The 26,274-nt window shown below is 40.7% G+C and overlaps 1 protein-coding gene across 2 annotated transcripts in view; it reads left to right on the top strand.

Moving 5' to 3' along the window:
- ANTXR2 (ANTXR cell adhesion molecule 2) overlaps nucleotides 1-25,408 on the top strand; it is a 168,541-nt gene extending 143,133 nt beyond the window's left edge. For both annotated transcript variants that reach the window (XM_050945162.1, XM_050945161.1), the window contains one exon: nucleotides 23,537-25,408. In XM_050945162.1, the coding sequence (XP_050801119.1) occupies nucleotides 23,537-23,575 (39 nt within the window). In that variant the 3' untranslated portion in view covers nucleotides 23,576-25,408. The remainder of the gene's footprint in view (nucleotides 1-23,536) is intronic.
- Nucleotides 25,409-26,274: the final 866 nt, after the last annotated feature.

Genomic DNA, 26,274 nt, shown 5'->3' with positions numbered 1-26,274 from the left:
CACCAGAAGTACTAGACTTGATTCTAGTCTGATTTACACCAATTTTACACTGCTGTAACTCAGTTCACTTCAGGGAAAATACTGCAGATTTGCACCAAAGTAAGTGAAAGGAGAATCAAGCCCTTTTAATATTTAATTCTACATTTCCAGTGATCACATTCATTTTTAAATTATCTTATACTGCCACTTTCACACAGTGGTAGCTTTTGTACCAAGAATATTTTGCCGAGAATTAAAGACTGACTTTTTCTTATATCCATATGCTCTGTGTTAAACATATGCTATACTTTATATTTAAAACTAGCACCACTATATAGATATATATAACATCTTCATTATCAAAAGCTTCTGTGTCCTCATTGTAAGGGATGGGGAGAAAGAAGCTTGAAGATAACTTAATGATGTAAAACTAACTTTTAATAGCTCTGGAGAAAACAAACATCTGGTTCTTGTTTCGCAACATATATCAGACCCTGTCAGAAAAGCCTAAAAATGACTGGTGATCCAGTTGTTCATCTTTGGAGAGGAGCAGGGGAAATTGTGTGGTTATTTTATGAATTCAACCTTTGAATGTTTAGTTAAGACTTGAACCTGGCTCTGCTGAAAAATTGCAGTGATATGAATTTAAAACGACCAACCTCTGACATATGAGTGCAGAAACATGCACTACACTGAGAAGATTATCTATCAGGGATGTCGTTTGAAGGCGAAGAAACTGCATGTAACTGCCTTTTCAGATAAATTCTGTAACTGTCTATACTGATAAGACCACAGGTTGGAGTGATGGGTCAGCTCAGTAGTTCTAATGGCATTGTGCTGTGTCCATGGTTCAATTGGCAAGGTGATGAGATGCAGTAGGTTTTTGAATTAGGACATACCAGAGAAAGGGTGACTTGATATAGAGAGAGATGCTACCTATCTCCCTTCTGTGCTACCGCAGGGAAAATTTCTTCTCTATGATCCACACTCTGGACCTCCATTGCCTGTTCTGCTCTCTGCATGCTTCCTGTTCTTCACAAAGGAAGTTCCAGCCAAACTGAGACTGATGTAATTGAGGGCAAATGTGCACCAGGAATAAATTTAGCCTAGTGACTTCAGGATGGGCAAGAAAGAGATCCATCTTGCAGAGTGGAGATTTTTAATGTTTAGCATTTTTTGTATTTAAGTCCGACCCAATATATTTGGGGTTGGGGTTGTTTAAGGGCAAAATTTGGCATTTGGATGTACATGCAACTCTCACTAAAACCGTACTCTTTCCATGGGACCTGCCCATCTGTTTCGAAAAACAGATTTCAGCCTAGATTTTGTGAAAGATCATAAAAGATACTAGTCACTAATCTGATGTACCACCCTTTCTGCTCCTCCTGTTCACGGTATTTTGTCTCTGTACGTTCCGGTTGATTGGTTTCGGGTCACTTGGCCGTTTCTTCACTAAGCACCAAAGCCTGTCCTCACACCTGTGATAGCCCATTACAGTCAGAGGTGTTTCATAGTGTACATGAAGTCCAACTGTGGCCTGTGATTATTTTTTGATGTAATATATGTTCAGGTTGCGTAGCTAAGCCCCCAGAGGTCAGGAAATGCCAATATTAAGATGGCACATGCGACCCCTTTCTGCATATCATTACAAGGTCATCCTCATTCCAAACTCACATTACAGTTCTCAACTAATACAACACATCAGACAGTATTTTCTACAACCTTATATTCACATTTTGCTACTGGGTAGTTCTCTTTTTGTGCCGAGCTGAGACCGTGCAAGTCTATTGTACACAAGGGTCACAGTACTTGGCTGCTGCTGGGACCATATGGTACAGCTCATTTCAGAGGGTAGGGGTGTGAAAAGATCACCTTTGCATTTCCCGATCCTGTGTTGGCTGTGCACTGATCCTGGTCTTCCAGCATAAGTAAGAGCAATCTAAAGTCTGCTTTGATTTGTGCTAATGGTCCTAAGAGGCTGTTACAGCAGCCAGGGATCATCAAAGTGCAATAAAACCCTGGGTATGTCCCCCTTTTCTGGCCCCGTCCCCTAAATCATGCAACTGAGTGGTAGCCTGATAACTTGAACACAGAGTGCCAAATCCTGCATTGCTTGAGGGTGGTTGTGCTAGTGGATAAATGTTCCGTCCGTTCAACTCAATTCAAATCTTAGATCCCAGTCAACAGTGCAAATGGGTTTAGTAATTTCATCTTTATCTCCATTCGTCAGCATCACAAAACCAAGGTATTTACTTAGATCGTAAGCTGTTTGGAGAAGGGACCATCTGTGTGTTCTGTGTTTCTCCAGCACCCAGCACAGTGGGGTCCTGCTCCATGGCTGAGGCCCCTGTGTGCTGGGGTAACACAAATAATTTCTGATAATAATTTAGCACACTTAGAAATAGGGCCAGGATTGGACTAACAGAGAGACTTGCAAGTCAGGAATAAGGTAAATTGTTAGAGATGTGTGTGACTTAAGGACTTAAGGCTTTGGCCCAAGCAAAAAGGTTTTAGAGTTACCACTTTCAGCACAGTTCTGAGCAGAGAGGATTTTTTTTGTCAAATATCTGTACTTCAGATACAGAAGTTTGTGATTCCTAATCCACTTGGGTTAAAACACATGCCTAATTATGCATCATGGGGTTTTGTCTGCAGTTATCCTGGGAGGGAATGTTGAATCTTTGACATGTGTTCATTGTACCAGAAAAGCCCACACTGGTTGAGGAGGGGCAGAGAAATAGCTTGGCATTCAGATTCTTTACTGGACCCAGTGGTCAATGTCATTAACTCTGAATTCATTATAACTGCAAGGGATCCAGCTATCAGATGTCGCTGTAAAGGCATTGGTTGGTGAAGGGACAGCTGGATCACAGTGGCATCTAGAGGGCTGTTACATACAGTATGTGTTCATGTGTTTGTGCGGAAGAGCAAGATTTCTGTTGAGACTGTCTTTCAGCCACAAAGCAATCCAAGTCTAAGATGTTTACCATCATATTATAGCTGTGTCCTACCTGCTATGCCAGTGGTCTTATAAATCACACTCACAAATAGGAATTAATTGAGATCTTGTGAACATTTTGCAGTAAATTCCCATTTCCCCACCATTTCTTAGTTATTTTTTCATAATAATCATTACAGAATTGATTAAAAATCACCTTCTTAACATTATAAATATGCATGCCTCTTTACAAGTATATAATAAGAAGCTTTCTCTGCTTACAAAGCTTTATCATCTAAGGGCCAAATTCTGTAAAACTTTATGGACCAGATTTTCAGTGAAGCCTACACCATTTTACACCAGCTGAGAATAGAGTTAGTCTGGAAAAGAAAAGACTGAGCGAAGGCATGGTAACAATTTTCAAGTATGTAAAAGGTTGTTACAAGGAGGAGGAAGGAAAATGTTTTTTTCTTAACCTCTGAGGCTAGGACAAGAAGCAATGGGCGTAAATTGTAGCAAGGGAGGTTTAGGTTGGACATTAGAAAAAAATTCCTAGCTGTGAGAGTGGTTAAACACTGGAATAAATTGCCTAGGGAGGTTGTGGAATCTCCATCACTGGAGATTTTTAAGAGCACGTTAGACAAACCCCTGTCAGGAATGGTCTAGGTCAGGGGTAGGCAACCTATGGCACGGGTGCCAAAGGCGGCACGCAAGCTGATTTTCAGTGGCAGTCTCACTGCCTGGGTCCTGGCCACCAGTCCGGGGGGCTCTGCATTTTAATTTAATTTTAAATGAAGTTTTTTAAACATTTTAAAAACCTTATTTACTTTACATACAACAATAGTTTAGTTATATATTATAGACTTCTAGAAAGAGACCTTCTAACAACGTTAAAATGTATTACTGGCACGTGAAACCTTAAATTAGAATGAATAAATGGAGACTCAGCACAGCACTTCTGAAAGGTTGCCAACTCCTGGTCTAGGCAGGGCCGGCGCTACCATTAAGGCGACCTAGGCAATGGCCTAGGGCGCCAGAATTTGGGGGGGGCGCTATTTTGCTGGGGGAGCGGCACGCAGGTCCGGTGGACCTACCACAGTCATGCCGGTGGATGGTCCGCTGCTGGAAAGGCTCCGGTGGAGCTGCTGCAGTCATTTCGGTGGACGATGCGCTGCTCTAAAGGCTCCGGCGGACCTACCGCAGTCATGCCTGCGGCAGGTCCACCGGAGCCTTTAGACCAGCGAACCGCCCGCCGGCATCACTGCGGCAGCTCCACCGGACCCTTTCCAGCAGCGGACCGTCCGCCGGCATGACTGCGGTAGGTCCACCGGACCCGCGGGGGGCGGCGAAATGGCCGTCCGCCTAGGGCGTCAGAAACCCTGGCGCCGCTCCTGGGTCTAGGTAATACTTCTCCTGCCTTGAGTGCAAGGGACTGGACTAGATGACCTCTGAAGGTCCCTTCCAGTTCTATGATTCTATGAATATAGCCCTGTGACAGTCAATGGGATTAGTTCTCTGAGTAAGGGTTTGTAGGATCTGGCTCTTAGACATGTAAGCCAAACAAAGGTATAAAGGTTCAGGAACGGTAGGGTGTGGAGACAGAAATGAGGAGGAAGAGACTGTGGTAGGTATTCCTGGAAGAAGTAGGATTTGAAGGATGAGAGAAGAAGAGCACGTTTCCGCAGGAGAGGGAAACTGTTCCAGGGTTAGGGATCAGTATCACGTAAAGTGTGAAAGCAAGAGTGGGAGATAGATAATGAAGAGAGCAGTAGTAATAACAATTGTATCTAGCTTTTATATAGCATTTTTCATTAGTAGATCTCCAGGCACTTTACAAAGGAGGTAAGTAACATTTAGGAGATGCACAAGAAGCAGGGGGCAAAAGAGTAGACGTGAGTTATGCTCTAGAGATGTCTGCTCCAGGAACATTATCACCATGAGATCGACTTGCCATTTTCGACTTGTACAAAAGAACAGAGGGGGCCGGATCCAAGGCCCATTGAAGTCCATGAAAAGATTCCCCATTGAGTTCACTGGGCTTTGGACTGGGCTCATATTCCACTTCTACAGGGCACAGAATTATATGAGCGTGAGAACAAGTTAGTTTGCCTCAAAACGTACTGTGATTGCTTTTTAAGTTAGCTTCGGAAGCTAATGTAAAAAGATTGCTTTGCCCGAAAGAGCTGTTGGCACTATTTCTTTCTTCCTTTTTGGCAAAAAATGGAAGTATGTAATATAATGGAGGGGTGAGCAATCCACTTTGTGAAGATTTTTTTTTCAGCTTCCATTGTGGCTTTTTGGAGCTCACGTTATCCAATACTGTATTCTCACACTTTCCAACGTTTAGCCTTTGCAAATATGATTGTAATACACTCCACAAAGAGCTTCAAAAAGAAAATAATCAAATAAGGGTGAAGTAGGACCTTTTTTTTCATCTGCAGATTGGTTCCGCCAGGGAGCCATCCCTACACTGAATGGGACCTCCAGTTGTTGACATTCTGATGCCCTTCCCAGCACAGGGGCTGTGAGTAGGTCTGACTCCAAAGGTCCTTAAATGGACTTTGGGAAATGAGTCTCTGTTGCTCCTGCTGATAGTTCCTCCTGAGCCTACTTAGTCTGAGCCCTCACAAAGAGTAATAGGGTCTGAGAGAGCATTACTTCCTGCCAAGGAAACTCTCCCAGAAAATTTTAGAGGAGATCGGGAAGGAAGACATCTATGAGAAAACATCTAGCATTCTCAGATATTTTCAACTAGAAATCCCCAGAAGATGTAAAAATTCCACCAGACGAATGCAAGGAAGAGTTCAGGAGATGTCACAGGGAAATGAATTCCTCTGCAGAATCCTACTCTTCCACTGCCCCCAATGAAGGATGGGGAACTTCCCAAATCACAGCCCCAAATGTCAGATTGTGAATCACGGAGAGAGAATTTGTCGCAGGCTATTTGACCCTGTGCCCTTGGTGACTAGACACTTTCCCTCTGGCAATGAGAAGGAACTTGGTCTCGCCCGCCAAGGGCATAATTAAATCTGAATGGGAAGAACCCTCCATTAGTAGTCATTTGAAGTGGTGATAAAGTCCTGTATATTCCAGAAGGATCAAACTGTGTCCGAGTATTGAGCATTCTTGTGGAGGAAAAATGTTCCCAAGTGACGGAGCCTTTCTGCCAAAGGATCAGGTGCGTAGGAAAACGGAGAAACTGGTGAGACAGAAACATGGCCACCTCATCTTTCCCCTTTGCATCAGCAATACGTGCCTGGTATAAGGAAATCAGCAAACTCCTGCCCTCTAGAGATAGGAGACCTCCAGCTCTGATGAATAAAATATTCACCACATCCTTCTTTTGAAGCAGATGCTACAAATGGGATAGAGCTTGATTCTCCCCTAGGAACCAGACAACCAACTCAGCAGCTTGTCGGTGTGTCATCCTCTAGATCCGGAAGGCCGATTCACAGGAGAAGCAGCTTGTCACAACCATTTCCTTCTAATGCAGCAGATTATTTGGAGAACTGCTGAATAAAGCAGTTGCAGAAAACTTGGCAGAGGATAAGAAATTCCTCCCCTCTCCATCACCAAAATCCTTTACAGGCAATTCAACAACAGCAGGCTGAGCTGCGCCTGTCATGCTGACCAATACCATCTTCTTGTTTCCTTGTGCTCTCCTTATATCCGCCTGCCTCTCTTCTTATACTTAGATTGAAAGCTCCTCAGGAACCCTTTCTTTGTCATATGTCTAGCAGGGTGGCACGCTGGCTTCTAGGTCAAAGACAAATAGTAATAGTAGTAAACAAGCTGGCATTCCTTTCATTCAGTAGATTAAGCAACCCTTACTCATACTGGTGAGCATTTACACACACAAGAAGTCCCACTGATTGCAATGGGACTGGTCATGACTCATGGGTGATGGCACTACTTTGTTTGAGCTCACCAATCTCAGAAAGGGTTGTTTGTGTCTTACTCATACTAACTTTGTAAATGCCATTTGAGGCTGGAAACAGTTTAGCAGATTTTTCTGCACTCTGTGTGTGTGTGTCTATGTGTGTATGACGTTTGGGGTGGGGTGGGGGAGAAATAATATATTCATGAATCGTGGCCTCTTAATTATCAGAAATCTTGGCAAAGGCTGTAAGTTTGGTGCTGTGTGGTATATCAAACTATAAAGCCTTTTCTGTCCTGGTGTTCACAAGGTTAAACCACTGACAAATGTGTACATGAGGGTTTTATACAGGGCAGCAACAGTGTTGAAATGTCCATATGTCCAGTTACAAAATATGCATTATTAATGTAGTGGAAATGCTGTTAATAGCATTTTCCAAAAGCTACCAGTGTTCCCCACTGCCTTGCACCAGATTTGATCCTTTACATCTGTGCAAAGTGGGCATAAAATACAACCGGATCAGAATGCTGGGATTTTACCCCCACCCACTCACTTTGTACAGCATATAAGCACATGCTTAATTTTAGACACATCTATATGTCACACTGAATTCAGTGGAACTTAAGCACATGTTCAAGATCTGTGCTGAACTGCTGAATCAGGGCCTAAATGACTTTACAAGGTGGAAGACAGTGGAGATTCAAGTCCAACAGTCCTATTCTCCCCAACAGCTGTTAAGTAACATCATAATGTAGGAACGGCCATACTGGGTCACACCAATGGTTCATCTCACCCAATATCCTGTCTTCCAACACTGGCCAGTACCAGGTGCTTCAAAATTTGGCATCATATTAGCTATCCGCCAGTCATCTGATACAGAGGCTGGTTTAGGCGATAGGTTACATACCACAGTTGGTAGTTCTGCAATTTCATATTTGAGTTGCTCCAGAACTCTTGGGTGAATACCATCTGTTCCTTGTGACTTATTACTGTTTAATTTATCAATTTGTTCCAAAACCTCCTTTACTGACACCTCAATCTGGGACAGTTCCTCAGCTTTGTCACCTAAAAAGAATGGCTCAGGTGTGGGACTCTTTTTCACATCCTCAGCAGAGAATACCAATGCAAAGACTTCATTTAGCTTCTTCGCGACTTCCTTGTCTTCCTTCATGGCTCCTTTGGCACTGATCGTCCAGTGGTCCCACTGAATTTTTGGCAGGCTTTCTGCTTTGGCAGGTTAAAAAAATAATAATTTCTGTTAGTTTTTGTGTCTTCTGCTAGTTGCTCTTCAAATTATTTTTTGGCCTACCTAATTATACTTTTATACTTGCCAGAGTTTATGTTCCTTTCTGTTTTCCTCAGTAACCTCTTTTCCGCAGTTGCCTTTAAACTTATTTTGATCTTATCTTATCTTGCTTGGTGACATTTCAGCCAATAATTAATTTTTAAAGAAAGGGATAGTTAAAAAAGAAACGTTATCAACAGTTTCTTTAGTACATATTCAGCTTCAGAAAATAGTACTCATGCCAACTTTCTATAGCGGCAGTAATACTGGGAACTCATTGCTGCGTTAGTCTGAAAATACTGCAGAATACTGCAAAACACTGTTCCCCAGGTACTAAATATCCATCAGAGTATAATGGTTCATGGACTCTGAATATCATTCAGGGCCTGATCAGGTCTTCAAATTAGTTCGTTCTTTCTTTCTTCCTTTCTTGTAAGTTGCATGAGTGCCTAATTAGAGTGTATCTGTAGTCAGAAATAACAGCTGGCAGGTATAGAACTGAATGAATGTATGGTGGATTGTCTTGTGTGTAATAATAAAACATATACAGAGATTGGAAACTGAATACTACAATGTATGTTAAACAGTTGAGCTTCAGCTATAACAGATATTTGCAGCAATATGCATCTGCAAGAGTGGTAATGTTAACACTAAAACCTTGGTAGTGCAGTATATTGTTTTTTATCAACAAAACTACAAAACAGGATTATATGATGTTCCCGCTTTGTCAGCCCTTGACAGTGGGGATTATTTGAACCTCTATTAGCTAGAGAATGCATAAGACAGTGAGAGATACAGAAAGGAACACCAATTTAAAACTTTAAATACTGTTTACAGCTATACAGAACATGGATGTTCAGTAACCCCCTCTCCAAAGTAAATATATAAATCATCTATCGGTGTTTTTAAAAAACTATAAACTGAACTCCAGTTGTATGCTCCAGCTTGTCACCAGAGATTTATGAGGTGAGTGTAATATTATAACAGTTACAGCGGTGAAATACATCCAGTGCAGGAAGCTAGCACAGAGCACAAGAATGTTAATGCCAGTAGAATGTTAATGCCCCGTAGACCAGGCTCTGACTGGTGTTGCTTTTGTTGGCTACAATGAGAGAGGAAATCAGTGATGTCAGTTTCTAAATGCTGCAACACATTTGGGGTCTGGTACTTAACCTGAAACAGATACATCAGCACTCACTCTTGTCCTGTTATCAGTCAGGAGCTTGATCTGCACCACGGAGTTAGGTCGATATAAGGCAGCTTATGTCAACCTAACTGTGTCAGTGTCTACACAACAGCCTTGCTCCCACCGATGTAAGTGCTCTACTACACCGATGTAATAACTCTACCAGCCTCCCAGTTTGGGCTGCCCCCCTCTCCTCCGGGAGCCCTGCTGCCTACCAGGACCCAGCTCCCTGCTCCCCACTGAAAGCACAGCAGCTGACTGGACTCCCAGTGTGGATCTCCCTGCCAGAGGCAAAAAGCTCCCCAGCCATTGTATTCCAAGTCTTTCCCGCAAGGAAAGACCTAAACAACCCAGACCCTCTTGAAAAGAGCTAGATTTTGGAAGTGGCTAACATGGATTTGACCTTCCCAATTGTGATACCCGACAGAAAGTGAAACTGAGGCCAAGTGCTGTTTGATTGATATGGACAATGTTCAAAAAAATTAAAATGTAGGGGATCCAGTTTCTCAGCTGCTGAAAATCAGCATTGCACCAGTGATCCCAGGGGACCTGTGGAAGAGCTATAGAGAGAGACTGCTTTTTCAGGTTTTGGAACTCAGGCTTAACAGAAAGACCAGTAGATGAAGAACTACAATAACAGTGTGAGAGTAGGGTTTATATAAGAGACAAATCTAAAAAGCTGATTTAAAAAGAGTAATATTCCAAAATATTTTCTTTTATTTTTACTGACATTTCTCATGGTTAGATGGTCTTTGAGGAATTGGCTTGGAGAGCTCACACAGGTAATGGGTGTCAGCAGCTGTGCTTTAATCCACAGATCCTAGCATAGTGTACCCCAGGTATGATCGTCCTGGGTTCCAAATACCTCCTACAAAATGCCCAGCATCCTCAGCTCCCACTGAACTGGGCAAGAAGGTTGAATTTGGACTTGGGAGTTTACGGGTCCTGTCTTGCTCCCACTGAAATCAGTTAGGGTTTGGACATTGACATCAGGAGGGTCAGGACCTAAATGAGCCAGGCTGGTAGAAAACAGCTGACATATTGTATGGCATAGTAATAATTTTTTAAAAAAAAATCTATTGTGGAAAACAACAGTAACAAAGAATTCAATAAGTGAAGCTGCTTGAAGAATGAAATTGTTCACATAAGATATAAACTGCATGCTGAACCATTCAGTAATGGAACGGGGAACATTTTCGGAGGGTGACTGACAGTAGCTCAATGTATTAAAGCAGCAAAATCAGATGCACAAAGGACAATGTACAGTTGTGTGACAGAGTGCTTGAAAATATACAGTTCAGCACTGGAAGAGGGATGGATAACATAATCCATTCCATCTCCAGCTTCCATGATTCTCCAGATTTATGCCCACATCCCCACCCCTCCTTTTGAATTACTGGAGAATATTGCAAGTGAAGCGAAACATAGAGAAGAAAAAATATTCAGAGATGGTGGGTAGGGAGTATTTCTTAAGACAATATGACTAGGCAGGAGAGTCCAGCTATGTAAATAGTAAGAGAATGATTTAAAACCCTATTCAGAGTTGAGTGTAATTGCTGCATTCAGCTTTCTGCAGTGCTAAAAAGGAGTGTGGGGCTGTCAGCACAACTGCGCTTGTAGGATGGTAGCGTTATAAAGGGATAACAGACAAAAAAAAATTATTGGAACCCTTGTAATAACATTAAACAGCCAGCTGTGGGTGCAGGGTTTTGTATAAAGAGATTCTTGCTTGTTTTTACTGTTGCAACCACATTGTAGATACCTTTTGAAACATTTATAAAACACCCAATAAAGAAAAGCAGCACAGAAAACATAAGATATTTGGTATTCACAAGTTAAATAATTATTGATTTCAGGATAGTGTTCCTTTCTTTCATTTCCATTCAGTGAAGTCCTTCACAGGGGAAGATGTTAAATGAAAGTCTCTTGCAGGTACTAAAAGCATTTCTTGGAGAGGGGAAAAAAAGTCCATCTACTCTTAGATTTCAGCTTATTAGTTTTTATTGTGAGGTTTATTGTAATATGACAAAGGCAAGCACAAGGGGAAATGAGAAAAGATAGGAAAGGGGAAACATCTGTCTCGTTGGTGCTTGCTTGATTTGTGTGCAGCAGGCAAGATACAGGGCACCGCCCGGTGGGTTACAGTCAGGTGTGCTTTAACCTCAGGACCCTGCTGGTTTCCTGGTCTGGAAGGCCATCTGGCTGGTATGCTGAGACCATTCCCACTAACCCTCCTTCACTCTGGGGAGAGCTGAGTACTCTACCTTAGCTGTCATGCTGGTTATAGCAGTGGTCTCAAATCACGGAGTTCATTCACTTCCAAAGATAGTCAGGCTTGAAATTGATTAGACAGAAGCTAACAAATAAGAATAAGAAAAGGAAGGAAAAAATAGGGAAAGGAAAGCACACGAGGGAGGGGGATATAGCAGGAATCCTCAATCTCACATCTCCGGTGGCAATGAGCTGACGTCCACATTGGTCTATTTGTGGCTTGGATAAATCAAGGGATTCCCCCAGAGTCCAGAGGGTAAGGTACTGTCGCTTGAATGAGATTATGAGATTCCCCAAATCTGCGGATTTCAGAGTCCCCCAAAGACACTGACCATGTGTCTCTCTCAAAGACATCCAGACAAGGTGTTTTGTCAACCATACCATCTTCTCAGTTTGACCAATCAAAAACATTTTCAGATGTCTCAAAGTTAGACATTTCTTTCTGTTTCAAGAAATTCTTAGTGTCCTTCCCTCCCTCCCACCGTGTATTTAGTATGATACATATGTACATAAATCAAGAGTGCCTAGAGCTAATGTACAGCATTTTGGGAAGATAGGGCCTAATGCACCAATGATGTATGTGGGCACAACTCAACTGAAGGCAATGGAGTTGCATCCTGTTCCTCCACTGTGAATTTGGCCAAAGAAGTCTTATATAAATGCTCAATAGGATTGTTATGAGTCTTTGGGATCAAAGAACATTTGTCCACTACATACACACACACACACACACACACACACACACACAAAAGCGATTTATCCTTTATCATTAGAGTCAACAGATTAGTTGAGTTCCAGGCTTCTAACACAGTGCACTCCACAAGACATTTCTCCCTAGTATATTGCTTGCATTGTTCCAGTGTAGCAGCTGTTCAGTAAGTCACACAGGAAAAGGAACATGGCCATTTCAACAATAGACATTCTTTGGCCTTTTTTGCATTGGTACCTCGTGCCCTATTGCAGGGCCGCGGGGGGGTGGGGAAGGCAAGTGGGACAATTTGTCCTGGGCCCCGCTCCGGGCCCCCAGAGCGTCTTCTGCTCTGGGTCTTTGGCGGCAGAGGGGTCCTTCTGCTCTAGGACCCGCTGCCGAAGTGCCAGGTCTTCGGCGGCAATTCGGCAGCGGGAAGACCCCGGGTCCCCTGAATCCTCTGAGCGGCCCTGCCCTATTTTGCACTTTGATACATTCATCCGTTCCCTTTGAAAGCAATGTGTGCCAAGGACATTCACTTCCACATTGCCCAGTCAGCTAAGAAAAAACATTATTTTAAGATATTCAAATATGGCGAATGATCATTACTGCTGTCTGCATGAAACTGTTCCTGGATCTCGATCTCTCTCTCTCCCCACCCCCTTTTTAAAAAAATGTTCAGCATATTCTGTTCCTGTACTTCCTACAGGAATTACAATTCATCCACAAATCAGTTCTCATTCTTTTTTTAAAATGTTGAATCCAGTGCATCCAAGCAACTCCCAGCTCTTGTTGGAAAATCATGGATTGCTTGCATAACTCACTTTTTAATTACTGTAGCCCTAAGACACTCATTTAGTTCAGTTTTATACTGACTACATGTTGGTATTGTTAAGGTTTATGACCCAATGATTTACAAGGCATAATACATCTGAATTCAAATTGGTTGTATTGATTGTTTAATTGAGTACAGGGACATGAGTGAAACATTAAGCCACCACATGGGCTGGCAGCAGTAACATGGCTGTGATGATAATTCATCTATGTTATTAGGTTCGTCCTGCAAGCAGGCTTTACTACTGGATGCCAAAAATAACTTACGTTTGATACACTTTAACCAAAGTTCAAATTGGTCAGAACAATAATTTAATATTCTGATGTCTTATTTTAATTATCTAACAAATATCACCACCCTGTTACATAAGGGAGCATGTCTGCTGATTTAGAGCAGGAGCCAGGGAGCTGCAACCAAGACTCCTGGGTTCTTTTCACTTAACCAACTCACACTCACGGTGTGACATTGGGTAAATAATTTAAGACCTGATTTTCAGAGCTGGTGAGCACCTGCAACTCCCCATTTGACTCCATTTGGAGTTACAGGAGCTCAGCATCTCTGAAAATCAGATTCTTACCTTCTCTATGCTTCAGTTTGCCCATCTATAGGACATTGTACTTTTTATGATTTATTAATATTTAATATTGGCAGCACAGGGCTGTTTTGATAGTTAATATTTATAGGGTGTTTTGAGTCCTCTGATGAAAGGAGTCGTTCCAATGGTCAATCTAGTCTCCGGTGCCCCACCTAAATATCTAGCTGAGAGCTGAGATCTGCACATGAGAACATGGGAGGAACCTTCCTCCAAAGACAGCTTTGTCTTTAATCTACTGGCCCTGGCCCATTTTGGGCACTGAGGGGCAACCCATCAACTAGAAAAATTTCATTGCTACCACATGTTAGACAGGTATCTGGTAGTCACCACTAGGGTGGATGAAGATGCTGGAAGTGGTATAGTTTTTCTGTATTGTGTAATGTTTAAACATTATCAGGCACCCAATCCAAAAAAATTCTAAAATCACAAAAAGGGCCATAACTCATAGAAACATAGTTTAATGTTGACCAAAATTGGTAGAAAACTTCTAAATACAATTGATAATCATAGAATATCAGGGTTGGAAGGGACCTCAGGAGATCATCTAGTCCAACCCCCTGCTCAAAGCAGGACCAATCCCCAACTAAATCATCCCAGCCAGGGCTTTGTCAAACCTGACCTTAAAAACCTCTAAGGAAGGAGATTCCACCACCTTCCTAGGTAACCCATTCCAGTGCTTCACCACCCTCCTAGTGAAATAGTTTTTCGTAATATCTAACCTAAACCTCCCCCACTGCAACTTGAGACCACTGCTTCTTGTTCTGTCATCTGGTACCACTGAGAACAGTCTAAATCCACAATGCAACTGTGTATTCAAAATAGTATTGTTCTGGAAAGTTTGGGAAATATTTAGCCCCCATTTTTTTTTATATATATAAAAATTTTTAAGATTTGTAAGCAGTATATATATACCGAAGGGTGTTGCATTAGACATTCAGCAGCTCATAGTTATAGGCAGAGGTTACATAAGAACACACGGTTATACTTATGTCTTTGGCCAACCAGATAGTGTATATCATATCCCACCTTAATTATCTCTTTGGTGAGCTGAACAGTCCCAGTCTTTTTAATCTTTCCTCATATGGAAACTGTTCCATATCCCTAGTCATTTTTGTTACCTGTCTCTGTATCTTTTCCATCTCTAATGTATCTTTCTGAGATGGAGCAACCAGAGTCCCATGCAGTATTTGAGTTGTGGGGATAGTCCAAGATAGTCCAAGGATAAATGTTCATCATCTGATCAAGCAGGTCCCCAAAAGTTTTGTGCTTGGCAGTATTAGTACTCACCATCTGCCGAAGCACCATGAGGTCAATAATAGCTAATGTTGGCTCCTCAGATGCTGATAGCTCAACTATTGACAGATTTTTCTCCAGCCAAGACAGTGTGTTGCTCTTTTGGGTCTTCCTTAGAGATCCATCCAAGTCGAAGTGGGGAAGTGGGACAGGTGCCAATTTATACTTCATCAGACCCTGGATATCAGCATCTCTGGACTAGCCAATAATTGTCTGTCTGCTGAATATGTGATGATCAATAATTATTGCTTGTGCTGTGTGCATCTTTTGTTTGATTGTTCTGTTGAGATTTCCAAATGATTTGAGATTATACCCTTTTATGGGATCAAAGGGGTCTACCTCACTCCTTTGCAGTCTACTGCTTAGAAACTGCTTTGCTTGTTGTGTGCCATTCTCTCTCATAATGCACAAACTTCCTGCAGTTTCAGGTGGGTCCACAGTAGACATTTCAAGGTTCACAAGTGATTGTTTGTTGTCTGAGCTTGTTCCGGGTTCAGTGCTATAAAAGGGTTCGTCATACTTTACATCTCAACTTTTATAATATCTTGGACAGCACTTTCATCTGCTGCCATATACTTTGTGGTAGCTTCTTTGTGGATATCTGTTGCTGAATGCTGCATTCCACACATTTGTTTTGTTAGCTGTGACAGCTGCCTTAAAACGTGCAGTCAGATACTTGGTCAGAGCTTTATCTTTTATGCAAAGATGATGGCTCTTCCCATAGTCCTTGTTGAGAGACTGCTTGATAGTCATGTCATACCATACACCATGGAAAGGTCTGGCAGACCAGGACACTGCTCCCTATCAATGAGGGCATGATACATATCTGGATTCTGCTCCTCTAGAAGTCTATCTTTTGCTATGTTTATACAACCCCATCTAGCATAATTCACATGGCCACACTGAAAGTCAAGTGGAATCATCTCTGCAAAATATCTCAAGCTCCATGGACTTGGAATTGTCTCTCTTCACTGCTACATAATCCATCAGTAGTTGGGTGGGAGAAATCCATTATGTAGTTTTCCCAGAACAGAAATGTATCTGCACAATTCCTTTCTTAGGTAACACAAGTGTCCATGGGCTGGTGGAATGATTGGGTGCTGTCAAGAAGTCTGCCCGAGCATTCTGTGCTTCCACTCTGTTTTCTCTGTATGCACATCTTCAAATACTTCAGTGCATGTTCAAGCTTTCTGCAAACTGCATCTTTACTCATCTTTTGGGAGCACATCATTGTTTATGGAATGGCCTAGTGCCATTTATTTCAAGTGAGTCATTGCCTCATTCCTAAACTTGTGGGTTCTAATGCCATGCCTTTATGCTTTCCCTTTTAGAGCATGGCTGATGAATGAATTGCCATAGATTTTTGCCTTCTAGAAGGATGTCTTCAAACCCATTTTCCTGCATCACACTGCCTATATATCCATGACATTCATTACACAATACATGCCTCCCATCTCAGGGTGGTCATTGTCAAATCTGTGTTGAATCAACTGGGCTTTACAGTAAATTATTTCATCATGCACGACATAGGTCCAGTATTGGCCCAGAGAGTGGAATGTATCCTGAAAACATTTCATCACGGTGTACACCAGGGGTCGGCAACCTTTCAGAAGTGGTGTGCCAAGTCTTCATTTATTCACTCTATATTCACAGTAATAGATTTTAACGTTTTTAGAAGGTCTCTTTCTAGAAGTCTAAATATATAACTAAACTATTGTTATATGTAAAGTAAATAAGGTTTTTAAAATGTTTAAGAAGCTTCATTTAAAATTAAATTAAAATGCAGAGCCCTCCCGGACTGGTGGTCAGGACCTGAGCAGTGGGAGTGACACTGAAAATCAGCTCATGTGCCGCCTTCGGCACGCGTGCCATAGGTTGCCTTCCCCCAGTGTACAATATATTAAACATCAGTTGCCGGTGCAGAGATCATTGGACAGTAGCCAATATTTATAAAATATAAACTAGACAGAAAAACATTTCTCAAGTCAGTACATTCTACAAATGACAAATATTTTGATGCATTACAGGGTACAAACACACTCAAACAATCATGTTACTAAAGAACGTTTGCTTTAACCGAAGGCCAAAAAGTACGGGAAAATGCATAAAATATATCACTTGCGGCTAAATATTTCCCAAACATCCCAAAACAGTACTATTCTGAGTACATAGTGGCATTAGCAATTGTATTTAGAAGCTTTCTGCCATTTTTGGTCAAAATTAGAGTATGTTTCTTCGAGTTATGTTTCTTTTTATGATTTTTTTCAGATTGGATACCTGATAATGTTTAAATATTACATGATATATGTACCTATCATATCGTAGCAATGACATTTTTCTAGCTGATGGGTTACCCGGACTCATTAATAAGACCCCTTTTTAAATCTGGCTACTACATCCTGGAAGTTACTACAGTCTGCCTGGCCCTAGAACCTCAGAAGGGTGAAGGACAACTAAAAGCGAAGGATATGAGGCCATAATAAATAATAGGTCAGATCCCTTCATCCACCACAAAGCTCATTGCTCAGCTACTACAGAACTGGGCACCTTGCCATGATCCTCAAATCCCACCAATCCTAGTACAGTGAAACAGAACTAGTCCCACTCCCAAGGGAACCTCCATGCTGGTGAAAGCGAGGCAGGATTTGTAAACTATACACCCAGTACTGCAAACCTGCAAGTTAAAGTGCTTGCTTAAGTATGGGTTTGAAGGATTCCATCATCCTTAAAAAAATGCACACGGTAGTACACGTATTCAAAACCTAGCTTTTAACTGAGTGTGTTTATATAAGTGATCTATTTACTCTTAGGTCATTTCCTTTTAATTCCTTGCTTCCATTGCAACTATAAGAATTATCTAAATGATTGAGCCTCTTTTTTGTATGTTTTCCTTTTGTGACTTAAAATTATAACGTCAAAATGGCTTTTATTTTCCTGTAAAAATAAAAAATACATTTCAGTAGTAATTTCAACTTGCCTAAATAGGAAAAAAGTAATAGAAGATTATTGTGGTACCCTTTATCATATCGAAGTGCTAGCTGTGGGCCTGGATATCCTGGTAGCAGAATAAAGGGGGAGAAGTTGTTTGCTAGCCAGGTGGAAAAAAGAAAGAAGGGAAAACTGTTTTCGGAAAACTAGCCTTTCAAGTGTGGCCCTGATTGCAGGCACACCGATTAGGTGACCCTCAGTGGCCTAATCCCTCAACTGATAGTTCTGCATCCTTATCAGGGGACAATGTCATTGTCTGTCTTCCCTGTCTGATGAGGAGGGCTGACGTGTAAAGGAGAGGAATAAAATATAGCCCCAGTCCCTGCTATTCACTGTACATGGAGCACCACTGATGTCTGAAGGGCTTTGTGTGGGTGCAGCAAACTGCAGGATTGCAGCCCAGGATTAGTATCAATTTGTTAAACATCTTTGGAAGCTAAGACTATTCCACTGATGTTTTGGCCATTTCTGTGGCAATTTTAACATATCTAAATAGCGGGGAAAGTCATGATAATCTGCATGTTGCAATTACTTTTAAGAATTTGCTTCTTTCTCCTCCTCATCTGTATTATATTTAAGGCAGCATTCAGTGGAAACAATTATGTAAATGTGTTAAACTCGCAAACAAGATCAAGAAAAAGCTTTACTAACATTCCTATTTTATCGACAAATAGCAGTAATCTATAATGTATGTATAGTAAAACATTGCATGTTAAACTGTTTAATTACAACAGGCCACTTACATTGGCTTCATACGGTACCTTTTAATGTGCCCTTAGTGTGTGGGCATTATAAAGATGCACTCCTTGTCACATTCTATTACCTAAACATGAAACTTGTTCTGTACAATGTTGGCATGGAGTTCTTGCAGTTACATTAAGGGCAGTACAACATTCCTGACCTTCAAAGTAATTAGCACTTTCACTGTCTTTTCCAACATCCTGATTTCAGCTGTCTTGTGTGAGTATCAGACTCTTCACAAAAGATTGCTTATTATATATTTTTTTCCATTTAAGAACTCTCATCCGCCACTTTTTCGATAAGAAAAGAAGAATAAACATGCAGGCAAATAAATAATGGAAGTTACAACTCCAGGTGCAAGTACCTGACAATACATAAAATACACCAGCTAGCATGGTGGCATGGTGATAGTCTAAGCTACTACTAGATGTGGGTTCATAGATGAAGACTGAGAATCAGCTCGTGCCTTAACTCCAGGGATAGCTTGGCTGTGTAGGCAGAGACCAAACTTTTCAAAAGTTAGGCACTAAAATCCATAACTTTCAATATCTGCGTGAGAAAATATTGGCCAGAGTTCTCAGCCCCATAAGAAGGGGAGTACTTGAGCACTTTTGGCTAACTCAGTAGCTGGGTTGGTTGACTCTGGAGGGAGTTGCATTCAGTACTCTGTAGCCTCCAAGATGATTCAAGGTGTAGACTTGAGCCTGAGGAGCTAAGGGGGATCTCAGTACTCTTACGAAGAGCTTGGAAGCCCTTTCCTGCACCTAGACCACATGTCCTTTTGTGTGGTCTGCAAAGTTCCTGTGGGCAAGAAAAAATGGTTAGGCTGTTGTTACTCACACACAGGGATTTGAAGTCTGATCTCATTCTGTTACATACTGCTTCCTTCTGGGCTGTGTCACAGAGGAGAATATGAGACTCTGTCTTCTTAGGACACTTTCTCTCTCTGCAGCCATTCTTTCACTGTAAGTCTGTGACACTGTAAACAAATAGTTTCTTAAGCCCATCTTATTTCCTTTGTTAAATTTTCTTTAAAAATACTTGAAAATAACTTTGGGGGAAATGTTCTGGTTGAACCATATGGATCCAAAATTCCCTGTTTTCTCATCCTAGAAGTATGAGGTAAATTTAAAAGTAATAATTTTTTTTTATAAATCTTAGAAATGGGCTTTTCAAACAATATTTTAGCCATTTTTGAAAGGCAGTTGGCAAGAAGTTTGCATAAATTGTGTTGTTAAAAACCAAACAAATGCTTAATTTTTTTCCTAATTTCAGTAAAATTAAAAAAGCTTTGTATGAAACCAGTGTTTTATCTTAAAAGGTCATGAAAATAAACCCAAATTAAAAGTAACGTGACCGTAATTATAATGATAAAATAAAATGTTTGTGGTGGTGTTTGAGAAAAACGTTAATCATAGCCATTGTTATGGCAGTATCCTTTGTACTGCGTTAGTGAAAGTTGTAATTGCTGTGTTTGGAGTTGTAACTTTATTCCGATTATAAACATGTATTTACAAGAAATTTGTCCATATAAAATTATTTCACCAAATCACACCAGTTATTATTTTGTTCTTGCCGTCTAGTCCATGGTCAGAATTTAAGATGTTCCATGTTTTTTAATTACAAAATTAGCTCTGTTTCAACACTGTTTTGCTTTCATAATAATCGGAAGTATTTTTTAAACAAATAAGAAACCAAGCACACCTCCAGTATGATATAAAAAGTGGCAGTGGGTGGCCAACAGTAGATCAGGTTGCAAAGCTGCCACAACTCCACTTACCTGGGGATGGGTGGGGTGGGGGATCAGAAGTCTCAGCAGCCACTTTTCTGGTGGGATCCCATTGAGAACAGAGATAGAAACACAAGTTGCCCTCTGCCAAAATTACTCCTCATAGTATGTTATGATTTTGGCTGGTGCAGGAGGATGTAGTTTACCAGATTTGTTGCACATGGTCCACATTTTGAAGTCTCTTATATGGCTAGATAGTGCGTCTTTCCTTATAACTAAGGAGTTGTTTTGTATTTAGAAGTGTTAAAGCTCATAAATGCCTTTTTTTTTTTTTTTTTTTTTTTTTTTTTTTTTTTTTTTAGTGCTAAGCAAAGTGTTCGCAAGGTCTCATTGACTCTGTGCAGGAAGACCTAGAGTAGCATATTTTACTGATAGTCATTTTAGTCCTTAAGTAAAATGTTGGTGCACTAAAATGCGTTTTAAAGACTGACCAAGAATTGTCCCTCCCTGACTACATTCAAATCTGCACGCTAAAGAAAAAGTTATCTAAGTATTTATCCAAAATTCATATACATTCTTGCACCAGTAAATATATCTAAAGAACTATAAGGCTATGACACAAAACAATCAAAAGCAAGAATTTCGAGGTGAAGGGTAAATGCCAACATGCTTCTCTTCACCTAAGGTGCACTGGGGCTCGCCTAAGAACTCATTTCTGCAAATGTTTTATTGTGTCTATTTTTCACATACCACATTCCACTTTGATGTGAACTTCCTTGCTTTTATTGTTTCTTTAGGGGTAGCTTTGTTATGGGAATTTGCCTAGAGCTTTTGAGCCTTATGCTCAAGAAATGCGATACTACAGCACTCATTTTGTTCTAGTTAATTTTTTTTTAATTATGGCGCAAGATGTGAAAATGTACGGTGCCTTTTATCTTCTACCTTCAATGGAATATTTTAACGCTCGCACACTTTATCTTCTCTCCATCTTCTCTGCATTTATAATCAACATTGTAGCAGGTAATCCAACCTTGCATTCACTTTGTTATATTTATCACAAGAAAAATAGGACATAGACTCATTAGAAAAGCATTATGAAAAAAAGACTCCCTTGGTTTATGCTGCACTGTATATTTATTCTTCCAGTTGATCTGGAGAACACTGCCTCCTCACATACCACTCAAAGTCTGACATCTGTTTATTCTTGCTTGAATGGTGCCAAATAATACTACCAGTTAAGTTACTGTACGTCGTACCCAAGTACCCTTTTGTTAGAAGTATTTTCATCAAAAAAGTTATAAAATAAATGAATTAAACATGGAGCTTTGGCCTGATTTTCCTGAGGACCCAGTGCCTACTGTTAAAAAAAAAAAAAAAGAGAGAGAAAAAAAGAAAGCAACAGTAATAGTGCCAACAAATCGTTTTTTAAAAAGGATCAAATACTGGTTTACTCAAAAACTAGCTCATTTTACCTATGATTTACTTTTAAATGTCTCCTTTAAATGAATTCAAGTGCATCATTTATTAGTAGTATTTTAGGAATTTAGATATCTCTAAAATGTGCTGAGTGATACAGACAGTTAAGAAGACAAGGTCCCTGATTTCTTCCCCTCTCCCCCCAAAAAGCTTAAAAGCATCTATTAACTAAAACAATTTTTGAAAGGCCTAAGGGATTTGAGAGCACGAGTTAATGAAACTCAGTGAAACTTGTGCTCCTAATTACTTTGATACTTTTGAAAATCTCCCTCTGAGTGTGCAAATATCCTTTTATACAAGATCATTATAAAAATAAAGTTGTGGTTAATCTGTAAGAGAGGTGGGGGGAGTTTGCTCAGCACTCTAAAATGAAAATGCGTATCCAATCTGGCTGCTTTATGGCAAAGGAGACGCATTATGGCAAACGCATAAGTACTGGTGCCTGCTGGAAAGCCACACATTGCATTGACTTCTGATTAGGGCAACAAAAATTAGGGGGCTGGAGCACATGATTTATGAGGAGAGGCTGAGGGAACTGGGATTATTTAGTCTGCAGAAGAGAAGAATGAGGGGGGATTTGATAGCTGCTTTCAACTACCTGAAAGGGGGTTCTAAAGAGGATGGATCTAGACTGTTCTCAGTGGTGGCAGATGACAGAACAGGGAGTAATGGTCTCAAGTTGCAGGTTGGATATTAGGAAAAACTTTTTCACTAGGAGGGTGGTGAAGCACTGGAATGGGTTACCTAGGGAGGTGGTGGAATCTCCTTCCTTACAGGTTTTTAAGGTCAGGCTTGAAAAAGCCCTGGCTGGGATGATTTAGTTGGGGATTGATCCTGCTTTGAGCAGAGGGTTGGACTAGATGACATCCTGAGGTCTCTTCCAACCATAATCTTCTATGATTCTATGATTGAGGAACCAGACCATGATTTTATATTACACAGACATACCCAACAGTATCTGGAGGTGGGTGGGGAGGAACCTTTCACTAGTGGAGGACCTAGAGATGAACTATTCAACCAATGCTGTGACTTAAGCCATGTCTACACATACCGTACTGCAGCTGTACCAATGCAGCTGTGCCCCTGAAATACATCTGGTAAAGACGCTCTATGCCGACGGGAACAGCAGAAGCTATGCTGATGGCTGACATAGCGTTGTGCACACGAGCGCTTACATTGGTGTAACTTATCTCACTCGGGGTGGTTTATTCACCCCCCTGATCTACATAAGTTATGCCGAAATAGGCTGTAATATGGGCATAGCCTAACTAGCAGACGTTAATGACACTGTATCCATTTTCAGAGAATACTAGGACTGTCCATAACAGTTTTGTGTCTAGCATTATTCAGAACTTGAAGATGTGTTAAATCTTCCTTAGCAGTGACCTCTGGAGGATCCAAAACATGACACTTATCTTCTCATTGCTCTTAATAAGGAAAGTATATAATAAATCTATACACTAAATGTGATGGAGTGCTCTGGATGATTTCCATCTTAAGTTTTAACATATTTGTTTATGCGTATTATTTCCAAAAGGCATACGCATTTAAGTAATTGTATGTGACACATTAGCACTGGTATTCAAGGATCCTTACTTTGTATTTATTACTTCACTCACCAATTAAAATTATTATCTCTTTGTTTTTTCCTTCAGGGCCGATGTGTTAACTTTACCCGCGTTCAGACTCAGTAAAGGAGGCTAAGAGGATACGAGGCCGAAAAACTTCCACACTGCCTTTCTTTAAGCAACCAATGACAACTGAGCATGTTCCAGAATTTCTTCGATCAGCTTGAGCCTCTTAGCTCAGAAGAGTTTTCCGTTTCACTCTTCCCCAAGCCAGTGTTATTGCACCAAGCTCTTGTGTTCTACTACATTACAACCGTACTCCATGATTTGCAACAGTGACAAAAAGAAAAGCATTGACCTGCATGCTTAGACTTTGATAGAAAATCCAGTACGCATGTGCAGGGGGAGGAAAAAAAACGACCAAAGATCATTTTGCTTTGTTTTGATTTTAAAAGGACTGCAAATTCCCAGGACGCAGTAGAGATGCAAAGTCTCTCAGATGCAAAGATAGCAATTGTTACTTAAATAGGGACTATTAGCCATAGGCGGAGGGTAAAAATTCCCACTAGGCTAAGCAAATGCAAAAGTTCATTGCCTTACAGCTATGTCAGATCACAAAATCCTTCTGAGTCCCCCATCGCATTGTGCCTTACGGGAACCTTCTGACTGGAAATCTTGTCATTCTAGCGCTGAAAAGTGCACACGCATGACAAAATGTAGACAGGGTGCCTCAAGGTATTGGTAGCAAGCAAGACTTTGCCCTTTAGTTTTTGAAGACACCTTTCTTTCATTATGCACCCAGGACAGGAAGAAAATTAATAGAGCGTTATTCTACAGGAAGACAGCCTGTAACCAGAGATCTTGAGCAGAGTTTGAGGGACTGATGCGTCAAGACCTTGACACTGAGGCTGGTGGTTTTTTCCCCTTTCCTGCATTCAGAGTTCAGTAGCGCATAAAACATCATCATCTATAAACATACCTAGCAGTTCTAGGCTTATGTATATTTTTTTTAGATTTAAAAAAAAGCAATAGCCACAAAGCTGGTATTTCAGGGGTTCCCCCCCCCCACAAATCTCCAAGGGCTCTTCAGCGTCACAAGCCAGCAACTCTCTTTGCATGAGAATTTCAAAGTTTAATTAATATAATTAAAAGCAACAGCAAGCAGCAGCCTGTGAAGATTTTGCTCATCTTTTTTATGCCTTTTGACATTGAATGACCTATTACTGTATGCGCATTGCTCGGTTTTCGAGGGGGCACTGTGCATTGGCTACGATTCAGCAGTGGAAAAAGACCTCCTTTCATCAATTTACAAATTAAATTTACAGGAGCACTGGCCATCACAAAACATTGACACTGTATGTATTATAATTTTTTAGAAAAACCAGCGTCGTGTCACGTCGCCAATGCCAAATTATGTTAGCGTGAGCGGAAACACTGTGGGGGAGGAAGGAGGCAGCAGCTGAAGAAAAAGGCTCAAATGATCCAGTCACTTTCGATACTGTACTTCAGATGCAAAATGGATATTCGAGTCGAAACCTGACAAAGCGCGCCTGCTTTGATGTGAACTGGTATAGACAATGACCAGTGGCTGGGTCAGTGGGATGTCTCTCTGTGAGCAGGGAGGCTTATCAAATGACACTAAAAATAAGTTCAACAACCATCACATTTGAGGGGAAAAGGCGAACATTTCACATTTGGTGGGCATGCATGTGCGCAAGATGGAAAGAGCGATGCGAAGCGTCCTGGTCTAATTATCCCCTTTGTGCTCTTCATCGAAATTGCAAGGGACACAAATAATTCTCTTGGTCGATGTCCAAATTTGCAGCACTGCCCAAAGAAGCCTTTACATATATCCACTTGCTTACATCTTTTGCTTGAGTTTATTTATGTCACTGGTAGCGTCATCAGCATCAGCCATGTGTGCACAAAGATTATAAATAAAATTCTTAGATAAGTTTCTGTGATCACTTCTTTTTTTCACTCCCTCTGCAGTTAAAGCATTATTTTGCTGGCTTTACAGTCTTCTTAACTACCAGCTTAAAACGATAGACCCACCTTCTTGTGGCATCACATGTGTTCCCAAGAAGGCATGTCACAGGCTAACTCAAATGGCTACTGTCTATCCCACAACTGTTTCAAATTTGTCAGATGCTCCCATATGTATGATATGTAGCATTAGTAATATAAATAGAACAATAAAATGCCAAAAGAGCTTTCTGTCGACTAGCATTCACAGAATTCTAGCTCTGATACCAATGCCACAGTGGCCTTTTTTTTTCTTTTGAAGGGGAGGAGTAATGACTTGCTGTGTTTATGTACAAAAGAGTGATTTGTTTTTTGCATAGACCAACCACAAGCAAATCTTCACTTGATTTCAAGTCATTGATTAAATCGATAGACTTTTATTCCTTAATTCAGGATGATAATCAAACTAAATAGGTTTGCCAAAACACAGGTGCAGTCCCACACTCACCTCTAGAATGTTGAGGCAGAACAGGCAGAAGTTCTTGGGCCAATCAGGCAGAAAGTTAAAATAAACCCGTGTTTTCCATTTTTAATGAAATCCTGCATCTATTTTGAGGTACATGGAAAATAATCTTTATTTACCAACAACAGTGCACATAAAAAGCCAGTTTTTCTGGATTAAATAGTCTGTATTTCAAACTAAAACAAATAATTTAAGAAGATTTCTTTTCTAACGTATCTTCTGTGTATAAATCATTTTTTCTAACATATCCATATAAATGTAAATTCCATGATAATGTCTTGTTCTCTATGGTTGTCTACCCAGGATTGTTTAAAAAAAACCACCGAAATTTTGAATT

This window comes from Gopherus flavomarginatus, chromosome 3, assembly GCF_025201925.1.
Source record: "Gopherus flavomarginatus isolate rGopFla2 chromosome 3, rGopFla2.mat.asm, whole genome shotgun sequence".
In the NCBI taxonomy this organism is placed as follows: Eukaryota; Metazoa; Chordata; order Testudines; family Testudinidae; genus Gopherus; species Gopherus flavomarginatus.
The sequence above is the reverse complement of the archived record's forward strand: the minus strand, read 5'-3'. Positions and strand labels throughout refer to the sequence as shown.